The sequence below is a fragment of the Rattus norvegicus genome, chromosome 4, assembly GCF_036323735.1.
Source record: "Rattus norvegicus strain BN/NHsdMcwi chromosome 4, GRCr8, whole genome shotgun sequence".
NCBI classification, from domain to species: domain Eukaryota; kingdom Metazoa; phylum Chordata; class Mammalia; order Rodentia; family Muridae; genus Rattus; species Rattus norvegicus.
This window is the reverse complement of record NC_086022.1, coordinates 94,031,710-94,050,401: the sequence shown is the minus strand read 5'-3', so window position 1 is coordinate 94,050,401 and position 18,692 is coordinate 94,031,710. Positions and strand designations below refer to the sequence as shown.

The 18,692-nt window shown below is 34.8% G+C and overlaps 1 protein-coding gene across 3 annotated transcripts in view; it reads right to left on the bottom strand.

Annotated features, from left to right (window-relative positions):
• The window catches only part of Grid2 (glutamate ionotropic receptor delta type subunit 2), a 1,477,190-nt gene that overhangs the window by 1,171,953 nt on the left and 286,545 nt on the right, over positions 1 to 18,692 (bottom strand). For all 3 annotated transcript variants that reach the window (NM_024379.2, XM_017592903.3, XM_039108399.2), the window contains exon 2: positions 17,312 to 17,467. In NM_024379.2, the coding sequence (NP_077355.2) occupies positions 17,312 to 17,467 (156 nt within the window). The remainder of the gene's footprint in view (positions 1 to 17,311; positions 17,468 to 18,692) is intronic.

Sequence of the window (18,692 nt, the reverse complement as noted above, 5' to 3'; positions counted from 1 at the left end):
CCTAGGCGAAAAGAATACCTAAGTCACGTAGTGTTTTAGTTTTTATATTTTACGTATTTATATTTCAAATGTTATCCCCTTTCCCCTTCTCATAACTCCCCTCCACCTGCTTCTATGAGGATGCTCCCCACCCACCCGTTCCCATCTCTCTGCCCTGGCATTCCCATACACTGGAGGGAAATGAACCTTCACAGGACCAAGGGCCTCTCCTCCTATTGATGCCAGACAATGCCATCCTCTGCTACATAGGCATCTGGAGCCATGAGTCCTTCCATGTGTGTTCTTTGGTTGGTGGTTTTGTCCCTGGGAGCTCTGGAGGGTCTTGTGTTTATAAAATGAAATTTAGGCTATTTTATATCCACATTTCCAAAAATTAAATGTGTACAAAGAATTTCAAATGATAGATTTCAAAGTATAAATGAAAGCCAAAAAATATAAGAAAGGGTGAAAGCAGTGTAGAAGTATATTATTAATGATATTACATATTATTAATGTCAATTCTTTGTTGTTGTTTTGTTTTTGTTTATGAACATAGGATTTATTTTGTAACCTCTGATGACCATAAAGTCACTGCATAGTCAGGCTCCCCGTGAACTGATAGAAATCTTTCTGTCTCAGTATTCATAATTCTGGGATGCAGGAGTGAGCAACCATCCATATCTTACTTTCTACAATTTCCAAAGGTTCTTCAATAAATATAACTCACAGTGGAAAAAACAATTGTGTTTTTTAAAATTAATCATGATAGCACAAAGTTCCCTCTGGCTGAGCATTGCAGAAAAGGCTCTGCACTTATAAATCCATTAAAATTACAACATATATTTAAGGTAGTGGTGTTACTATTTTCAATTCACAGATTCAACATTTAGAGTTGAATACTTTAAGTTTATAATACTATCAAATGATAAAGGTGGAGTTTTCATCCAAAAGGTCTTGCTACAAAGGCTATAACTCAAAAACCCTCATTAAAACAAATTGAAACATTTTATTTTATTCCATGGTGACAACACTTACATCCCTGCAAAGATACATATAGCATCAGCTAATAAAAGAAGAGGTCATGAGTTTAAAAGTGAGCAAGGAGTAACATAGTGAGGGGGCAGCTAAAGGTAGGAGAGGGACTGGAGAAAGGATATAATTATATTATAATTTAAAAAATAGAAGAAAATGAAACAAATCCTCCTTTAGTCCTAGATATTCCTTTAATTACTTTTTTCAGCAACCGATTCTCTCAGAGTTGGTTTCACTCCAACATAAAAATTAATGCTTAAATTGTATTAATTTTTCACTATAATCCAGGAATAAGGTTATATTTTACTACAACCCCATTTGATAATCACTTTGTGGACTTTAGAAAATTTTAAGTTACAATTTCCATTGAAATATTAGCTGAAAAATCCCTATGGGGAAATAAAACAGAAAGCAGTACACGATAGAATAATTTTATAAAATAAGAATCAAAATTACTTGTTTACTAATATTTTCATATAATAGACAAAAATTAACTCTCTGCTATTAGGGATGTAGAGATTGTTACAAAGATAAAGATAAATACGTAATTTGATAATGGTCTGTTTCCAAAATTGGTTAAGTTGGAAAACTGAATGACACTGGTATTTTGTATTACTAAAGGCCCCAAGTGAGCAAAGAACTTTTACACAGTATGACTTTATCAAATCAATTGTTTTTGCAGAATACAATGTTATTTTGTAACCTTCTAGCATATAATCATATTTCCAAATTATTGCTATTTTTTTCCCAAACCAATTCTGTCCTATGCAGATTTCTGATTCATGGCTAATATTTATCCTGTAATATTTCAGAAACAAAAAAGACTTAGGAGATATTAGTAGTTTTCCTCCTCTACAGAACTCACCATTTAGTCATGATCATTGTATTTCAAAATCATGAAGAAACAGAAAGAAAAGCACAAAGAAAATGTCACTTCCTTTAAATTTTTGATAGCTAATCTACATCTTAAATTATATTTAGCAATATGTTAATAGGAAGTTTAAAATGAGAAGACCAGGAGAGCACACTAGGTTGCTATAAGTTGCCCTGTCCAAAAAATAATATAATAACCACAGTATCACAAAGCCATTGATCAAATCACATTATAGGTGTCCTACTCCTTTTGTGCGACAAAGTGGCATGGAATAACTATTGGAGTGGTTGATTAAAATACAAAGATGCTATTAAATTTAATGCACAGAATGTTATAACTGGGACTGTGAAATCTGCATTAGTTTACAATATTAATGATGATATTTTAGCAATTAGCTTAACTTCTCTTGCCTAATTCTATGTATAAAATGTGAGTAATCATTAACATTTAACAGGTTGACCAGTATTGAGTGTGTTAGTAGGTTTGAAGACTGTAACTTGTAATAAGTTTATAGCAGACAATAACTTTCAGATACTGTGCTGTGTATGCTATTGCTGCTATGCTTTTCTGAACTAGAAGGAGGAAAAGTACTAAAGACATGGTTCACTATTACCAATAATGTTCTTGATGATGCGTAATAGAGTAAATTCAAGAAGGCAGATTCTACAAATGCATAATGCACACATGTGTCTGTTAAGGATAAGGATTGTAGACGGCAGTTTGGACATTAAGGTCAAATTGAAAGCAACCAAGGTGCCAAGATTCTTGATAAAGGCCATTCAGTACTGTGAATATTAATGTGGTCAGGATTGATGAGTAGTCTCAGAGAAACATGGAGGCAATGAAACATTGTTCTGTTGGCAGTCATAGTCGAGGACATTCATCATTACAGTAGGGTCATTTGTGTACAGCTCCATTTATTTTCAGTAGCTCTAGTCAGAAACGTGATGATGGATAATGTCTCACACAGTGATTGCTGACGTGTCAAACCTATGCCATTTGCTTTACATAATTCTCTTTACTGTTTTATATTTTAAAATCATAAAAACTTTATTCATAATAAAATTTAAATGTCCCACCTTTCATTACTATTCTTGTTTATACATGGAAATATTGAGGCTTCTGTAGACTTAATATCTTCATATTTGGCACTCAACAACAATGATTGAACAGTGATTCATCTAAACATTGTGACCAATCATCTAGCACAGAACTGAATCTGAGTTTCTGTAGTGCACAAGAAATTCTTGTAGTCACTATAATACTAATATTCGTAAACTGCATTTGAAAAGGACATCTGTTTGAATGGCACAAATCAGTTTTTATAAATACTGGCCACACATTTAATTCATACTTGGTGGCTCTATTTTTGAAATGTTATGGTGAAATTCTATAAATTATGGAAGTAGAATAGAAATTTTAGATACACACACAAGTACAATTTAGGTTTAAAGTCATGTGAATATTAAGTTATTCAACTCTGATGAAACCTTTGGATTGATCCTAAGTACTTGGAAGGCACAGAGTCTACATCTCCCTATGTAGCATAGTGAAAAACAGGTCTCAGGACAAAAAGATTATTATGTAAAAATTGAACTATATTTATAAAGTAACCTTTGAGGATGGGCTAAGAAAAATTTGGCTCCATATCAGAGGAACTTCTGCACACATCACACAAAGAAATAGGAATATGTGGGTATGAGAAGCACCACAGTCAACTGGCAACTATTTCAGGATATTCATAGCAGAATATTTTTTAAATTGCTTATGAGATCAGAATCAAGTTCTTTTAGTTACTAATTGTTCTATGAAATCCTGTAACTGCACACTCCATTGCTTAAAATATCATCAGAAAATACAGGATACACACACACACACACACATATGGGTTGCTGTTGCCCAAAGTATATCATGCTACCAACTTAGTATACAATACAGCTACATACTAGCAAGGTAGAATTATTACATTTATTAGACCAGGGAATAATTATAGAAAGCAGAAATCCATCTCTTCTTTGCATTCACATATCTTGCCTTGCATGTTCATACTGGTAAAAACAACCAGTAGTAATGTAAAATGTGTTGATAGTTTAGAGTCTATTTTGCAGTTCTAATAAAATCAAGAAGATACTTCATTAAATAAAATGTTGATCACGATGCCTTGTGTGTATAATCTAACGTATATAAACAAATAAATTAATATAAAGTAACTATTTACAAATAATTTTTTTCTCTTGAAAGGTTCAGCATTAAATCATCAAAATCGTATGCACCATCTTTATTACTTTGTTCCATATTATAATTAAGATTTCATCTTTGAAACCTTTCTAATATGACTGAAACTTTATTGGAGCAAATACAATCTTTAGAAGAGAGAAGACTGTTCTCTAGCCACCCAGGGATGTCTGATGGTTGTGGCAGTGCCAAAACAATATCAACGTCTGTGGGGCAAATAGACTCTCCTGCCCATCTCTTACCTAATATTACAAACTGTGGAAACAGTTTAAGTATTTTCATACTATTACTTAGCTAAGGAGTGGATGCAAGGCAAGCATGTTCAAACATAGGAACAGAAGCCTCGCCAGATACTTAACAAGGAGGTCTCAAAGGTGATATTAACATTTGTAATTCTTGTTAATCTTTCATATACCTGTGGTATTCCAAGTTCAATTATGACAAGTGTAATTCAGAAATGGAGATATCTAAGAAATTCCCTAGATCTATATAAAGTCATTGTATAGCAGAAACATGAAGAGTTGTACAAGTACCCAAGACTAATATGGTAACTAGCAGTAGTTGCAAAGGATGGAGAGGAGGATAATTTATTCAGAGGAATGAGAAGGAAAGATGATTCAGATTGGGCTTCCACCTTATTTGTTTGAGGTATATAGAAAATAAATATATCAAACTCTTTGCACTGCTTTGTAAAGAGCATGCCGGGGGTATATAATTAGCAAATTAAAAACAGAAGTCTATCTCCACACACTATTTTGGAAGTTGTGACAGATCCATCTTCAACCCATATCTTAGTTTTCCCATCTGCAAATAATAGTTGTCTTAATAGAGAAAATGGAGAATATTATTAAACGTATCGACACTATTGGCTTATTTGTTTCTAAACAGAACATTGTTAACCTAGCCCCTAAGGTCAACAATAAATACGTGGGTCCTCATGAAACTGAAAACTTACTGCACTGCAAAGGACACTGTATTTCAGGCAAAGTGGCAGCCTACAGATTGGGAATAGATTTTGACCATCTACATATGTGACAGAGGACTAATATTTAAAACAACAGTAAAAACCCATAAAAATCATGAAAACAAATAAACCAATAGTTAATATTCGATTACAGATCTAAACAGAGATTTTCAAAAAAGGAAGCTTAACTAGCTGTGAAACACTTAACAAAATGTTTAACATTCTTAGTCACCAAGGAAATGTAAATCAGGACTTCTTTGGAATTCCATCTTATACCCATCAGAATTGCTATGATCAATAAAAACAAGTAATAACTCATGCTAGTAAGGACATAGAGCAAAAGAATATTCATCATTGCTAGTGCAACCTTGTATAACCACTATAGAAATAAGTGTGGCAGTTCCTCAGGGAATCAATCTATCTTAAAATTCTACTATACCACTCTTGGATATATACTAAATGGTCGTTTATTTCTACAACAGAAATATTTGTTCAACCCTGTACATTTCTTCCATATTCTAATTATCCAGAAATTGGAAACAACCTAGGTGTCTTTTGACAGATGGATAAAGAAAATGTGGTACATTTACATGATGAAGTCTCACTAAGCTGTTAAAAACAATGAAATCATGTAATTTATAGAACAAAATGGATGCAGCTAAAAGCATCATCCTGAGTGAGGTAACCCAGAACTAGAAAGACAAAGAAGGCACGCATTCATTTGTATGTAGATATTAGCTGTCAACTCAATGTATTTATCAAACTATAAACTATAGAAGCATCGAGAAGATGGGTATAAGTTAAGAAACTAGGAATGGACAGATAGAAATCTCCCTAGGATGAGAGATAGAATAGCTAGTTATGGATGAATGTGTGCAGGGCAATAATGTGAAGATCCATTGGAGAGAGGAAGGGAAGAAGAGAACCTGGAGTCCAATAGGGAGAGATCTAAAGTTAAGTTACAATTGGACAGTGTGAAAACCTTGTAAACTAGAAGCTTTCTAAATTATATACAAAGGAGACTGAAGTAAAATTTTCAAAAAATAAGGAAGAAGAGGTTCTCACTGGACATCTTTTTGTAACTAAATGAAGCTTATAATACCAGGATTGAGTTACATTTATTAAGATACTGGCCAAAGAGTCCCAGGGTATATTCAAACAATGCAGGCTGTTGATAAGAATATAGTTTACTCTTTAAAAACTGATGGCAAGGTCCCTCTGCTAAAGAAAATTCTTATTCAGCTCATACAACATTGAGAGGTCAAGCTGATGCTTATGAAAAGCCTTTCCCCATGTATTCCAGAGTCTTTGTTACAGGACAGTGCAACGTATACTACCAAAATAGAAACAAATACCAAGCCATCCACAAGTACTTTCATCCATTTGGTGTCCTGCCTGGAAGATATTCTAGCACAATAGTGGCACAAAGCTAGTTATTGAGTAACTAATCAATTTCTGATTTGACTTAAGGTATATTCTATGAGTAGTAATCCATACCCAACACTGATTGCACCAAAAACACTGATTTTAGTCAAGAACCTAAGACTAGATAGCTCAGGAACTTAATATAAAACAAATGCTAAATTTGAAAATTACTATCTTATTATTGCATATTCTAATATATATGTATATATATGTATACATATATATGATTAAAATGACTTCCAATGGCATTCTGCTATAAATGCTCAACCATCATCAGAGATGCTCCCCCATGCAGCAGATGGAAAAGAGTAAGGAGACCCACAGCCTGATATCGAGACCTTGTAATATTCAGCCATAAATGAAATTTCTTGATTAAATTCCCCTTCCCCCATGCTCAGGGAGCCCTGCAGAAAAAAAGAGGCAAATAGAGTACACAAGCAAGATGAGATGGATAACATCAAGTAGACAAGAGAAGTAAAAGAAAGAAAAAGAAAAGAAAAAGAGATCAGGTGTTCTATAATTTTTTTAAAAAATATACTCCTCCTAAAGCACATGGCAGCTCAGAAACCATGAAGAGGTGAGTGCTGCTTCACATCATTAGGTTTTTCATATAAGATTCTTTGTCAGACTGCACAGAAAACTGAATGTTAAGCCACAAAATGAGGTTTCATTCTTAGGCTTCCTAATTATTAATTATTGAACTATTAATATATTTCTATGGATTGCTCTGCATTAAAAATGAGAAATCCTGAATATCATCAATTTTCTAATTTATTCTATTGTTTTTTTCTTTTCCCTAGAAAGACTAAGGTTTAGGTGATAAACAGAATTATTTTTAGAACTATGCTCAAAACCAGAGATATGGATCTGAAACCTAAAGAGATCCAATAGATCCGACGTTTTTAACACTGCAGCAGCATTACTGTTTTGCTTTGAATAATCCAATATCCAAAAGGAGTCTAGAGTACAGACAATCACCCAGGCGAGACATTAATAAGCAATAGTTACCCATCCAATGATGAGTCCATTGTCATGACCATTTATAAATAAACAGAACAAACCTTAAGGCTTCATAAGATAATCTTGTTTTGAAACAAAAATACTACACCATGTATAACTTTCCATATGCAACATACTGAAATGCTACCCACACTTTCTCCTAGATGCTTCTAAAGAACACGAATTTGTCTTAAATATTATCTTTTTCTTATTTTTTCCATCACTACACTGCCCATGAAAATATAATGGTTAAGATAAAAAACTCAGGTGAGAGCAGAAGCTGTGAAGGATATGGAGACAGTGACACTCCTCTGTTGTTCAAGGGATTTCAAGCTGGTATCAGACTTGGAAATCAATCTGGCACTTTCTTGGAAAACTGGTCATAGTACTTCCTGAGGACCCAGATATACCAATTCTGGGCATACACCCAAAAGATGTTCCAGCATATAACAAGGGCACATGCTCCACTGTGTTCAAAGCACCCTTATTTATACTAGCAAGAAGTTGAAAGAACCCAGATGTTGTTCAACAGAGGAGTGGACACAGAAAATCTGGTACATCTACACAGTGGAGTACTACTCAGCTATCAAAAACAATGATTTCATGAAGTTCTTCGGCAAATGGATGGAACTAGAAAAACTCCTGAGTGAGGTAACCCAGTCTCAAAAGAACACACATAATATGTACTCACTGATAAGTGGATACTAGGAAAACAGCTCGGAATACCCATGGTACAACTCACAGACCCTATGAAGCTCAGGAAGGAAGACTAAAGTGTGAATGCTTCAGCCCTTTTAGTCGGGGGAACAAAATACTCACAAGAGGTAGAGGGTGGGAGGGACTTGGGAGGAAGAGAGGAAGGGGAAGGGAAACACGCAGAATCAGTTATAGGAGGAGATGCATATGATATGCAGAGGGTCAGGAATTTTAATAGAGGTGTGGGGCAATGGGGGATAGGGAATGGAGGATAGCCTCCAGCAAATCCCGGATGCCAGGAACCAAGAAGCTTTCAGGACCCAACAGGAATGAGATTAGCTGAAATGCCTAACAAAGGGGAGGGAGAACCATATCCAGAGGTTAGGCAAGGCCCCGGTTGGTTGATGGGGCCACACACTCATCTCCAAATTATTAACCCAGAATGGCTCCTGTCTAAAGGAAATACAGGGACAAAATGTGGAGCAGAGACTAAAGGAAAGGCTATCCAGAGACTGCTCTGGGGATCCATAACATATACAGACACAAACCTAGAAACTATTGTGGATGCCAAGAAGTGCTTGCTGACAAAAGCCAGATATGGGTGTCTCCTGAGAGGCTCTGCCAAAGCCGTATTGACACAGATGAGGATGGTTGCAGCTAACCATTTGACTGGACAAGAGGACCTCAATGGAGGAGTTAGAGAAGGGACAGAAGGAGCTGAACAAATTTGCAACCACATAGGGAAAACAACAATATCATCCAACCAGAACCCCCAGAGTTTCCAGGAATTAAAACACCAAACGAAGAGTAGATGTGGAGGGACCCATGGCTTCAGCTTCATATGTAGCAGATGATGGCATTGTCTGGTATCAACAGAAGAAGAAGACCTTGGTCCTGTGAAGTCTGGATTTCCCAGTGTAGGTGAATGCCAGAGATGGGAGTGGGCAGGTAGGTGGGGGAGCACCCTCCTAGAAACAGGGGGAGTGGGATGAAATGGGGTTTTCCAGAGCAGAAACTAGGAAGGGGAATGTAAATACATAGAATATCAAATAAAAAAGAAAAAGTACACTTTTTATCAACCATACACACACATACACACACACACACACACACACACACACACACACATTTCACTTGTTATTGCCCACTTGGTTTCATTATCTCACTATTTTAAATTAAAACAAAAATTGTTATTGAATATTTCTGTATTTACATTTCAAATGTTATTCCCTTTCCTGGTTTTCTGTCCATAAGCCTCCTATTCCCTCCCCCTCCTCTTCTTCTATAAAGGTGTTCCCCTCCCTATGCACCCCCCTTACCGCCTCCCCCTAACATTCTCTTGCACTGGAGGTCCAAGCTTGGCAGGACCAAGGACTTCTCTTTCCATTGGTGCCCAACAAGGCCATCCTCTGCTACCTGTGCAGTTGGAGCCCAGGGTCAGTCCATGTATATAGTCTTTGGGTAGTGGTTTAATCCCTGGGAATTCTGGTTGGTTGGCATTGCTGTTCTTACGGGGTTGCAAACTCCTTCAGCTCTTGCATTCCTTTCTCTAATTCCTCCAATGGGGGGCCCATTCTCAGTTCACTGGTTTGTTGCTAGCATAAAACAAAATTCTAACTTTTATAGTTCTTTTGTATAATTCTCTTAGGTGGCTATAAAGTTCTTAGATGTTTACATAAAATATGTTTGATTCATGTCTATACACTTTCATGGTTTTTGTAATCATTCCATTAAAAAGTCTATTATAACACAAGGGACAATGAAAAATTAAACATTTTAGGAATCCCATATTTTCCATAAAATGCATTTTCCCCAATATTTAAGCTTTAAATATTTTCAAGAATGGTGAAATAAACTAAAAATCTAGCCACTTTCTATGGAGATGGAGTCTTTACTGAATTTTGAGTGAATGAGTAGATGTTGGCTTGACAAAAGTCTTCTAATTTTTCATTTGAAGTAATCAAATACAGCTTTACATTCTGCCTTGAAAAGTTTAGACTGATAATTTTTCATTCGCTAATTTACATATTCATTTTACATCTCCATCATGCCCCCCTCCTTTTCTCCCAGTTCTAACCTCACAATTCTCTCCCCTCATTTCCCCCCCTTTTTTTTACCTCAGAGAAGGGGAAGCCCCTGTTGTATACCACACTGCTCTACCCAGGGACATCCACAGGGGATCACTACAAGTTGTTTTATTTTACATAACAAATATTCCATTATAGATTATGATAGCAAAGTGTTTTCCAAAAAACTCATGTGTTGAATACTAGTTCCCTAGCTCAGTAATTTTTAGTAATGAGGTATGGAGAAAGTAACCAGTCATATAAGCTTGTCTGTCATTATCAGATTAGTTATTGGATTTTTAATGTCATGGGAATAATAGGATCCTAAAATCTTAGGAACTGGGGCCTAATATGGAAAGACACATTTCTGGTAGGCATACGAAAAGTTCTATGAGTATATTACCTATCAATCTTAATCTCAATGTATTTTTATCCTGATGTTTCTACTCTGGAGTCTACCTTTGTCAGGTCTGTAAACAAGAAGGCTATAAATGAAGCAAAACATCTAGAACCCATGAGCGGAAATAAAAGTTTTCTTGTTCAGTTTTATTATTTATGTCTCTTATCAAAATAATAGTAATATATATAATTAATGAGTAATATAAAATAAAAATGCAGAATCTTCTTGGAATCAATAAAAAACTTTAAAAAGTCTCTGTTTGGTATTTTTGCTTTATTTGCAAAATAGTCACACTGATGTGAATTCTTCTGTACCTAAAACACAGACAGACACAGGCACAGACACAGATACACACACACACACACACACACACACACACACACACATACACACACACACACATTGTGAACAAAAATACTTCATTTTCATTCTGGAATATATTTTTAATGGATAATATATATTTGAAGTTATTTATACTTGAAATTATAGTTTAACAAAGTCTATCCAATCCTCCCAAAAACAAGTATATATTTTAAAATGAGATGAGATTTTTTCCTAGAAAATACCATGATATCATGTGTTATTAAGAATGATTAGTACTGAGAATGCAAAGAAACCAGTGAAGATGGTTAAGAGTTAATATTCCCCCTTGAAAAGTGAGAATGAAAATGTGCAAAGTCCAGGCAGATAACCTTTTAAACAATCCTGGCAGAAACAACCTCAAATACCAGCGATGAGCCGTCTCTGCAAGCAGAAAGATTTCCTTGAATTCATTCTCTATTTGACCTTCGTGTACATAATTCTTCTACACTCTGACGCTCCACAACTGAATCCCATTTAGCTATGACTCAGTGCCTTATTTACTTCCCTGATTGTATTAAGCCCACACAAATCATCAGAAAGCTATAATTTGGTCTCCATGGGCTTTCTGTGCTTCCCAGAAATGGTAACTAGGTATTTTAAATCTACCAGACCATAAGTATACATGTTGCGACATTACTATTATTTGTCAAATAAATTAGCCTACAAATCTAATTTTCATCTTCCTGTGCTAACTAGGAGAACTAAACATGAAAGTTAGGGGGAAGGAAACATTGCTCCTTTATCTTTACCATCACAGCAATAAGAATCCAGCTGGAGTGTCCACCTGAAAAAGTACCATGACAACTATGTGGATTCAGAGCCACCTGGGAGGCAAATGTAAACAACAGACAATGTATCAATGGCGGTGGTCATCAAAATAGCTATTATGTTGATAACCTAGGATAGGTTTAGAATTAAAAGTTGAGATCAGTATTATTAATATCCAACTTTATACTGATCTAATTTTCTTACTTAATAGGACAATGAAATATAACCTGGTAAACCATGGAAACATAGATATGTGTGTAACCTATATGCTTAGATATATGCATAATATATAGACTCCCTAAATACTCCCATGAACTTAATATTGTTTATAATAACACTACAGCTAATTGTGTTTTTCAATAGTTCATGGTAATTTGACAATTTCTTCAATAGTCTTTTGTGACTAGAGTATGACCATGTCCTTATTCTCACTACACTTTGAAGTATTTTTTGGTACCATTTAGATAAGAGTAATTATATGAAATGCTTTTAGTTGAATTTTGCTATTAAATATCAGTGAACAATGATTAATCCTTCCAGAAATCTCACATAAAAAGATACATATAGATCAGGATTTTATAGGCAGTTTCTAGTGAGATACTCCTAATAGTACATTTTCTAATAAATCCTTACCTGTTGTGAGCAGAAGTATATCATTCTCAGTGAAGAATTAATATGAATAGCTATTACTGATTCAGTAATCAGTGTTTTTCATAGTAGGTATTTTTATGTTGCTATGGTTTTGTGTAGAATAATGAACAGATTATTCTCAAATACTTACTTCCTGACTTTGTATCCTATTGATGTTATCATTCAGGTGACACAAACCGAAGGAAGTAGGCACTTTATATGGACCTCTATATATTAAGGTCCCACCTCTATGGCCCAGCTGTGATCTGATGCCTTGTAGCTACTTCAGCACAATCTGCCATTACCTGGAAAATAGTTGTTCCTGATGCCTTTCCCTCCCCTCCATGATGAGCTGAAATCTGTCTAAAATTACCATGCGTCTTTCATAAATTAGGTTGCATTGGATAGGTATTTTGTCCATAGAGAAATGAAATTACTAATATGTCTGTGATTTGATACACAGGAGCAACAATCTCTGGTGGGAGAGGAAACAGGAAATGTAGCCATCAACCTTTTGTTCAAATCTACCTAACAACAGACCATTCCTTGAAAATGGTTATGATGACATGCTCTTCGTACTGGGATGACTCAGGTGATGAGGCGGCATGATTTATTTAAAAATCAATCACAGGAAAACTAGAAGCAATTGCAGAAACGGAAAGCCTTCTCTAAGAATAAATTGAACACATTAAATATGTTAAGAAGCCAAAAAATCATAGGGTCAGACTGCCTTTATAATAAACTATGCATTTGTTCAACTTTTCTTTTTTAACTGATAAGGTATTCCAAGCCTGAAAGAATGAGTGATTTACACAGTGTGTTTTATCATTCAGACCAGAAGTCTCCCCATTATACTCTGCTCTGGGTATAAAACATTCATGTAAAAACAAAACAAACACAAACATTTTCAACCTTTTAATTCTCTACAGTATTTCTGAAATCTTATATATGCACAAGTGTTTGAGTGTGTATTTGTGTGTATCTGTTTTTACTGTTGGATTTAATGCAGTAACTAAAACTTCCAATGATCTTAAGTTCCTGTTTCTTCATTGCTGATATATGCTTGTATTATAAAATAATTATAAGAATTAATTTAGGTTGGGGATTTGGCTCAGTGGTAGAGCGCTTGCCTAGCAAGCGCAAGGCCCTGGGTTTGGTCCCCAGCTCCAAAAAAAAAAAAATAGAAAATAAGAATTAATTTATGTCCTGAAATCATAGTAGCTTAAATCACATTTTGAACATTTTAATTGATTTAAATTTCCACTCACACACAGTTAACTGGCTGCTTTAGAAATATATGCGGTTTTTTTGTCCTGCTATATGCCATATGGAAGCAGAAAAATCCTTTTTCTTAGTTATCAAAATATAACACAAAATATTAAAAACTAACAAAAAATAAAGCATGGAAAAATCCTCCGTTAAAGTTTGAAAAACTTGGTTACTACTGAGTAAGTTATTATATAAAAGTAATAATTTATAACATATACTCAGAAATAAGGAAATGATTTACTGAAAGAAAATTCTAAACTACTTTTGTTAGAATCTAATGTTTCTCTTTTGCTCACTCAGATTCATATAACTAAGGTTATAGTTATAATATGAGAAATACAATCAAAACGATCAATGATTATCAAATAATATAGAGTTAACCCTGTTTTGTAAGTGATATGTGGTCTCTCCCTGTTGCCTACAAGTCAGGATGTAGAGTCCTCAGCTCCTCTCCGCCACCATATCTGCCTGCGCTCTGTTATGCTTTCCACTGTGGGGATCATAGACAAAAGTCTTGCAAACTGTAAGCTAGCCCCAATTAAATCAATTCCTTTATAAGAAAAAAATAACAGATACAAATTTTTAGAAGTTAACTTTACAATAAAATATTAACCCTGAGCTCCTATAGCAATGCTTGAGAACAATGTCAGTCATCGAGTATGATCTCCACATTAACTCGAATTCAGTGATACAGAGTTTTTCATTATTAACTATTAGCAATGAAACAAATCACATGTGAAAAACTGGCCCTTCAAAATATCTTTTGGTGACCCTGAGGAACTGAATGCTTCTTTCTATGCATAGTAGGATAAATATTTTGACATCCTAGTCCTAAATCTGCTCCTCGTGTTGTTATGCGAATGGAATTTTAAAATAAGGTACAGGTCACTATCAGAACTCATTTGTCTTTTGAGTGACAAGTTAGTCTGTTAGGTCTCTCTTATCATCCATTGTTTACCAAATTTCTACTTTCTTAATGATGCTGTATTCTCAGGAATGTAAAGGTGTAAATTTACAGTAAATTGTGTAAAATCTTTAGAAATGATTTGTAAATAATAAAAATAATACCATTGAATTTTTCATACCTCATTACAAATTGGTAAAATTAAACTCGTTTTAAATAGATTTTAATAGTATAGCTAAGAAGAGGTGGTCTCTCTCTCTCTCTAACACACACACACACACACACACACACACACACACACACACACACACACACAATGGGATCTTTTTTATTGACATAGTTTTTCTCCTAAACTTTTTGTTACCATTTACGGAATGATACTTCCTAACTGATTCATCTTTTCATTTGTCCTGCATAGTTTCTGTGGGGTATTTTTAAATGATATTTTTTATACTATGTCTTGAAATAATTATTTGTACTTGTAAAATAAATCCATATCTTTTTAGATACAAAAGAGTGGCAACAAGCTTCTCTAAAGCTGTAAGTTGTTTCGGGTTCAGCACTCAGAGCAGACCATCAAAATAACTGGTCCAGAACATCTTGTTAGTATCAGACAATCTGTCAAGCTCCTTCATCCTTGTAAGATATCTAGGGAATTCCATCTGGACAACTTATTACCTCTCCCAATTTGCTTTCAGTGTAACAACTTCTTTCAAGTCTTACAATTCTGTTGAGAAATATTTTTGTTTCTAGAACTGAGCTAAGAGAAGGATGGATGCACAAAGCACAGTCTAAAAGAAAAGTATTGCTCCCATCTGCTTTATTGCTTTCGTTTACCCTCAACTACTTTTTCAAGCAAGGTAGACACTTAAAACTCCAGTGCATTTTGTTAGGTTGGTTTGGCGAGAAGTCTTGGAAGATATGTGGATCAGACATCTTTGTTTCGTGCTCTAGTCATGATCACAGGTGATGAAATAAGTCCTGAAGGGTTCAATGAGAACATGACTCTGGGAGAATATACATTCTATAAGCCTTCGAATATCTTCCTCAAATTTTAAAGTATTTTTCAACTCCTTTATCGATTCAATATTAAATGGACTTGTTATAAATGCTTTGATAAGTGATTTTTCAACATAGAAATTATTCACGGTGAAACTACAACTTTAATGCAAAAATATTTAGATGCCTTTTTTTTATTTTTGGCCTTGCATTAATTTGTAGATACTAAAATAAAAAACTATTATATCATTAAACATACTTTTTAGTTTTCTTTGAAAATAGTTGATTCTTAATCACTGTTACTTATACTATCCAATCAGCAATCAACAATAAAGAACATTTTAGAACACTCATGTCATTTCCCATCTATGAACAGAAGTAAATATTTGCATATGAGTAATTTATAAAATAATACACACATCAAAAAGTTATAGTAGTAGATAAAAGTAGTCCATGTTCCAAACATGTGGGGCTTTTTTCTCATCCTTCCAATATCAGTCTCTTAACACTGTTTCCTGTCAAACTAATTTCTATTTCCAATATGATTTTGTTGTTTCTTCTTCCAAATCTGACTTAATGTTTCACAAAAACAAGATGCTTGACTAGATTACTCTGACCTTTATTATCCTAAAAGTGTAGCCACAATAAAATATAAAACAGATCAATGTTTTAGCCTGTGAAAAGGTTATAACAAAACAACTTTCAATTGGTAACTCACAAAGACTGGAAAGTCACTGCTCACAGTTCTGAATGCTAGAAGACGAAGTTCAGAGGGCTAGCAGACTACATGCCTGCTGTATATTAGTTTTTGTTCCACGGAAACTGTCTCCTTTTGTGTCCTTTGAGGACAAAGTGAGAAGCATCCCGTTTACCTCTTTAAAGAACTAATCCTATGTATAAAGTCTCATCACCATGCCTTCAGCAACTTTCAAATCTTCCATTTCTTAATATCATCATGGCAGGAATTATGTTTCATCATTTAACTATGTAGGAAATGCAAAAATAAATCTAGATTCTTAGCAAACATAAAGAAATGATTCCCCAACAAGGAGTGCTTTAGCAAAGAAGGGTATTAGCACTTAATTTGATTATCAGACTCAAACAGAGAATTCCACTAATCTGAGAAATACTATTGCAGATTACTTTTGTCAATGAGAACTTTAATTCACTCTCATGAGAATGGCAAAGAAAAGATTCTGCTTTAATGTCTGAAAACTTGTGCGGATAAATAGAGCCAGAGTTTGGACACTAGAAACACAGTACAACCCCACTAATTTGTGGGTAGTGTCTAAAGGTTTTCCTTGAAGCAATGTATCTGCACACCTGAAATGCCATTGCAACTTGTAACAACACTCAAGTCAGCAGGAATTGCAGAGAAATCCTAAGCAAATATCTGGTAGAAAGTTATATTTTACAAGCAAGTTACACTTCCAACAACAATGCCATAGAGATCTTGACTGTAAATTACGTGTTCTCTTTCACATTGTATTTCAATCCAAAGAATACTTTTTCATATGACAGGCCTTCAGAACATGAATAGAGAATAAAAACTTGCATGGTAAGAACTCTCTGTAGAAGTAATATCTAATTAGCTGCGATGGTACAGAGTGATGCCTATATTGAATTGCTGTCCATGGGTCTATTTTCATTACCATTTTACTGAATAATAGTATAATCAAAACAAACAGTAGTCCACTGGTGGGCTTACCTTCTTGAACAGCTTGAAAAGGGTTGTTGCCATCCACAAATGTCACTGAAAACGTGATTTTCTCAGTCTGTAAGATTTCCTCATTCTGGTTGAGGTCACCAACTGCTGTGCGGAATACTTCATCATCTTTTTTAGCAGATTCATCAAAAATTGCTCCTAGAAAAAAGTGAATGTGTCTATTAAACAATAACACAAAAAGTTTCAGGAACTCTGGCAACATTTCTTGAAAACTGTATTCTTCCATCTAACGATGCCACTATATTCACTACAGTATACTTCCCTAAATACAGGGCACTCACTTAGCATGGATGGATCTTCACAACTTTCAAGTGCCGATGAGAAATGGTACTTTGGGATATTGTTGCAGGAAGAGCATCCTGCAGACAGGTTTATGTACTTGTTGTTTTTTAGAATTTATAGTATAGTGGCTAATACATAGTAAGAGTTATGAGAATGAATTTTTTTGTGTGTGTGTCGGTAAATCAGATATACTCAGACATTTCTGAGGGCTCACTCCCAGATTAGACAGATTTTTAAGTTCTATTGTGAACTTAATTGTTTCTGACTTTTTGCATTTTTTGTTCCCCAATTCCAAATAGGGTTTCATAACCTTTATAGTAGTATACCCAATAGTATCACATAGAATTCAGGCATACGCAAGTTTCTGAAATGACAAGAAACTTTTCTTAAAACATTGAAGCATTACCTAAGAAATTTCTATCATGCCCTCTAGAATGATGGCAGGGAATCTCACAGTTCACACTTAACAGTTGTTTGTTTGTAAAATAATAGTTAAGCACAGATATTTCTAGTGCATACTGATTGATTTCAAATCCCATTTTTCTGCTATCTGTATTGTAGACTGAATGCCTGTCAAGAAAGTGTTCAATCATGAATCCTGAGTCTCATATAGTCAGCAACAGAATAAGCCTACCTATGAGCATAAGAAGTACTAAAGACAACGTGTAAATAAGTTATGAATAAATTGGTTAAACTCGCAGTTTGTTATTGTTTTCTTATATTCAAATCCACTGTATGGATGAATCTTGAGGGCATTATACTCATAAAATAAGTCAGACATTCAAAACAACATGATTCATGACTTCACTTACATATAGAATCTAAGGAAGACGGACAAAGGATCACAAAATTCTGAGCTGTCTGTTAGGCAAGGGACTATGGAAGCAGAGGGTGGAGGTGAAGGGTGCAGATCTTCAGGCCCTTGAAGAATTTACATTGGCACTGAGAAGTGGAGGAGCCGGTGGTGCAGAGGAATGGTAGAAATCCCCAGTCACTTGCAGGCCTCATAGAGTGACTAGGAATAGAGAAAGCAGGGAGGGGAAGTGAAGGGTGTAAACCCCTGAGGACTTGCAGACTTTAC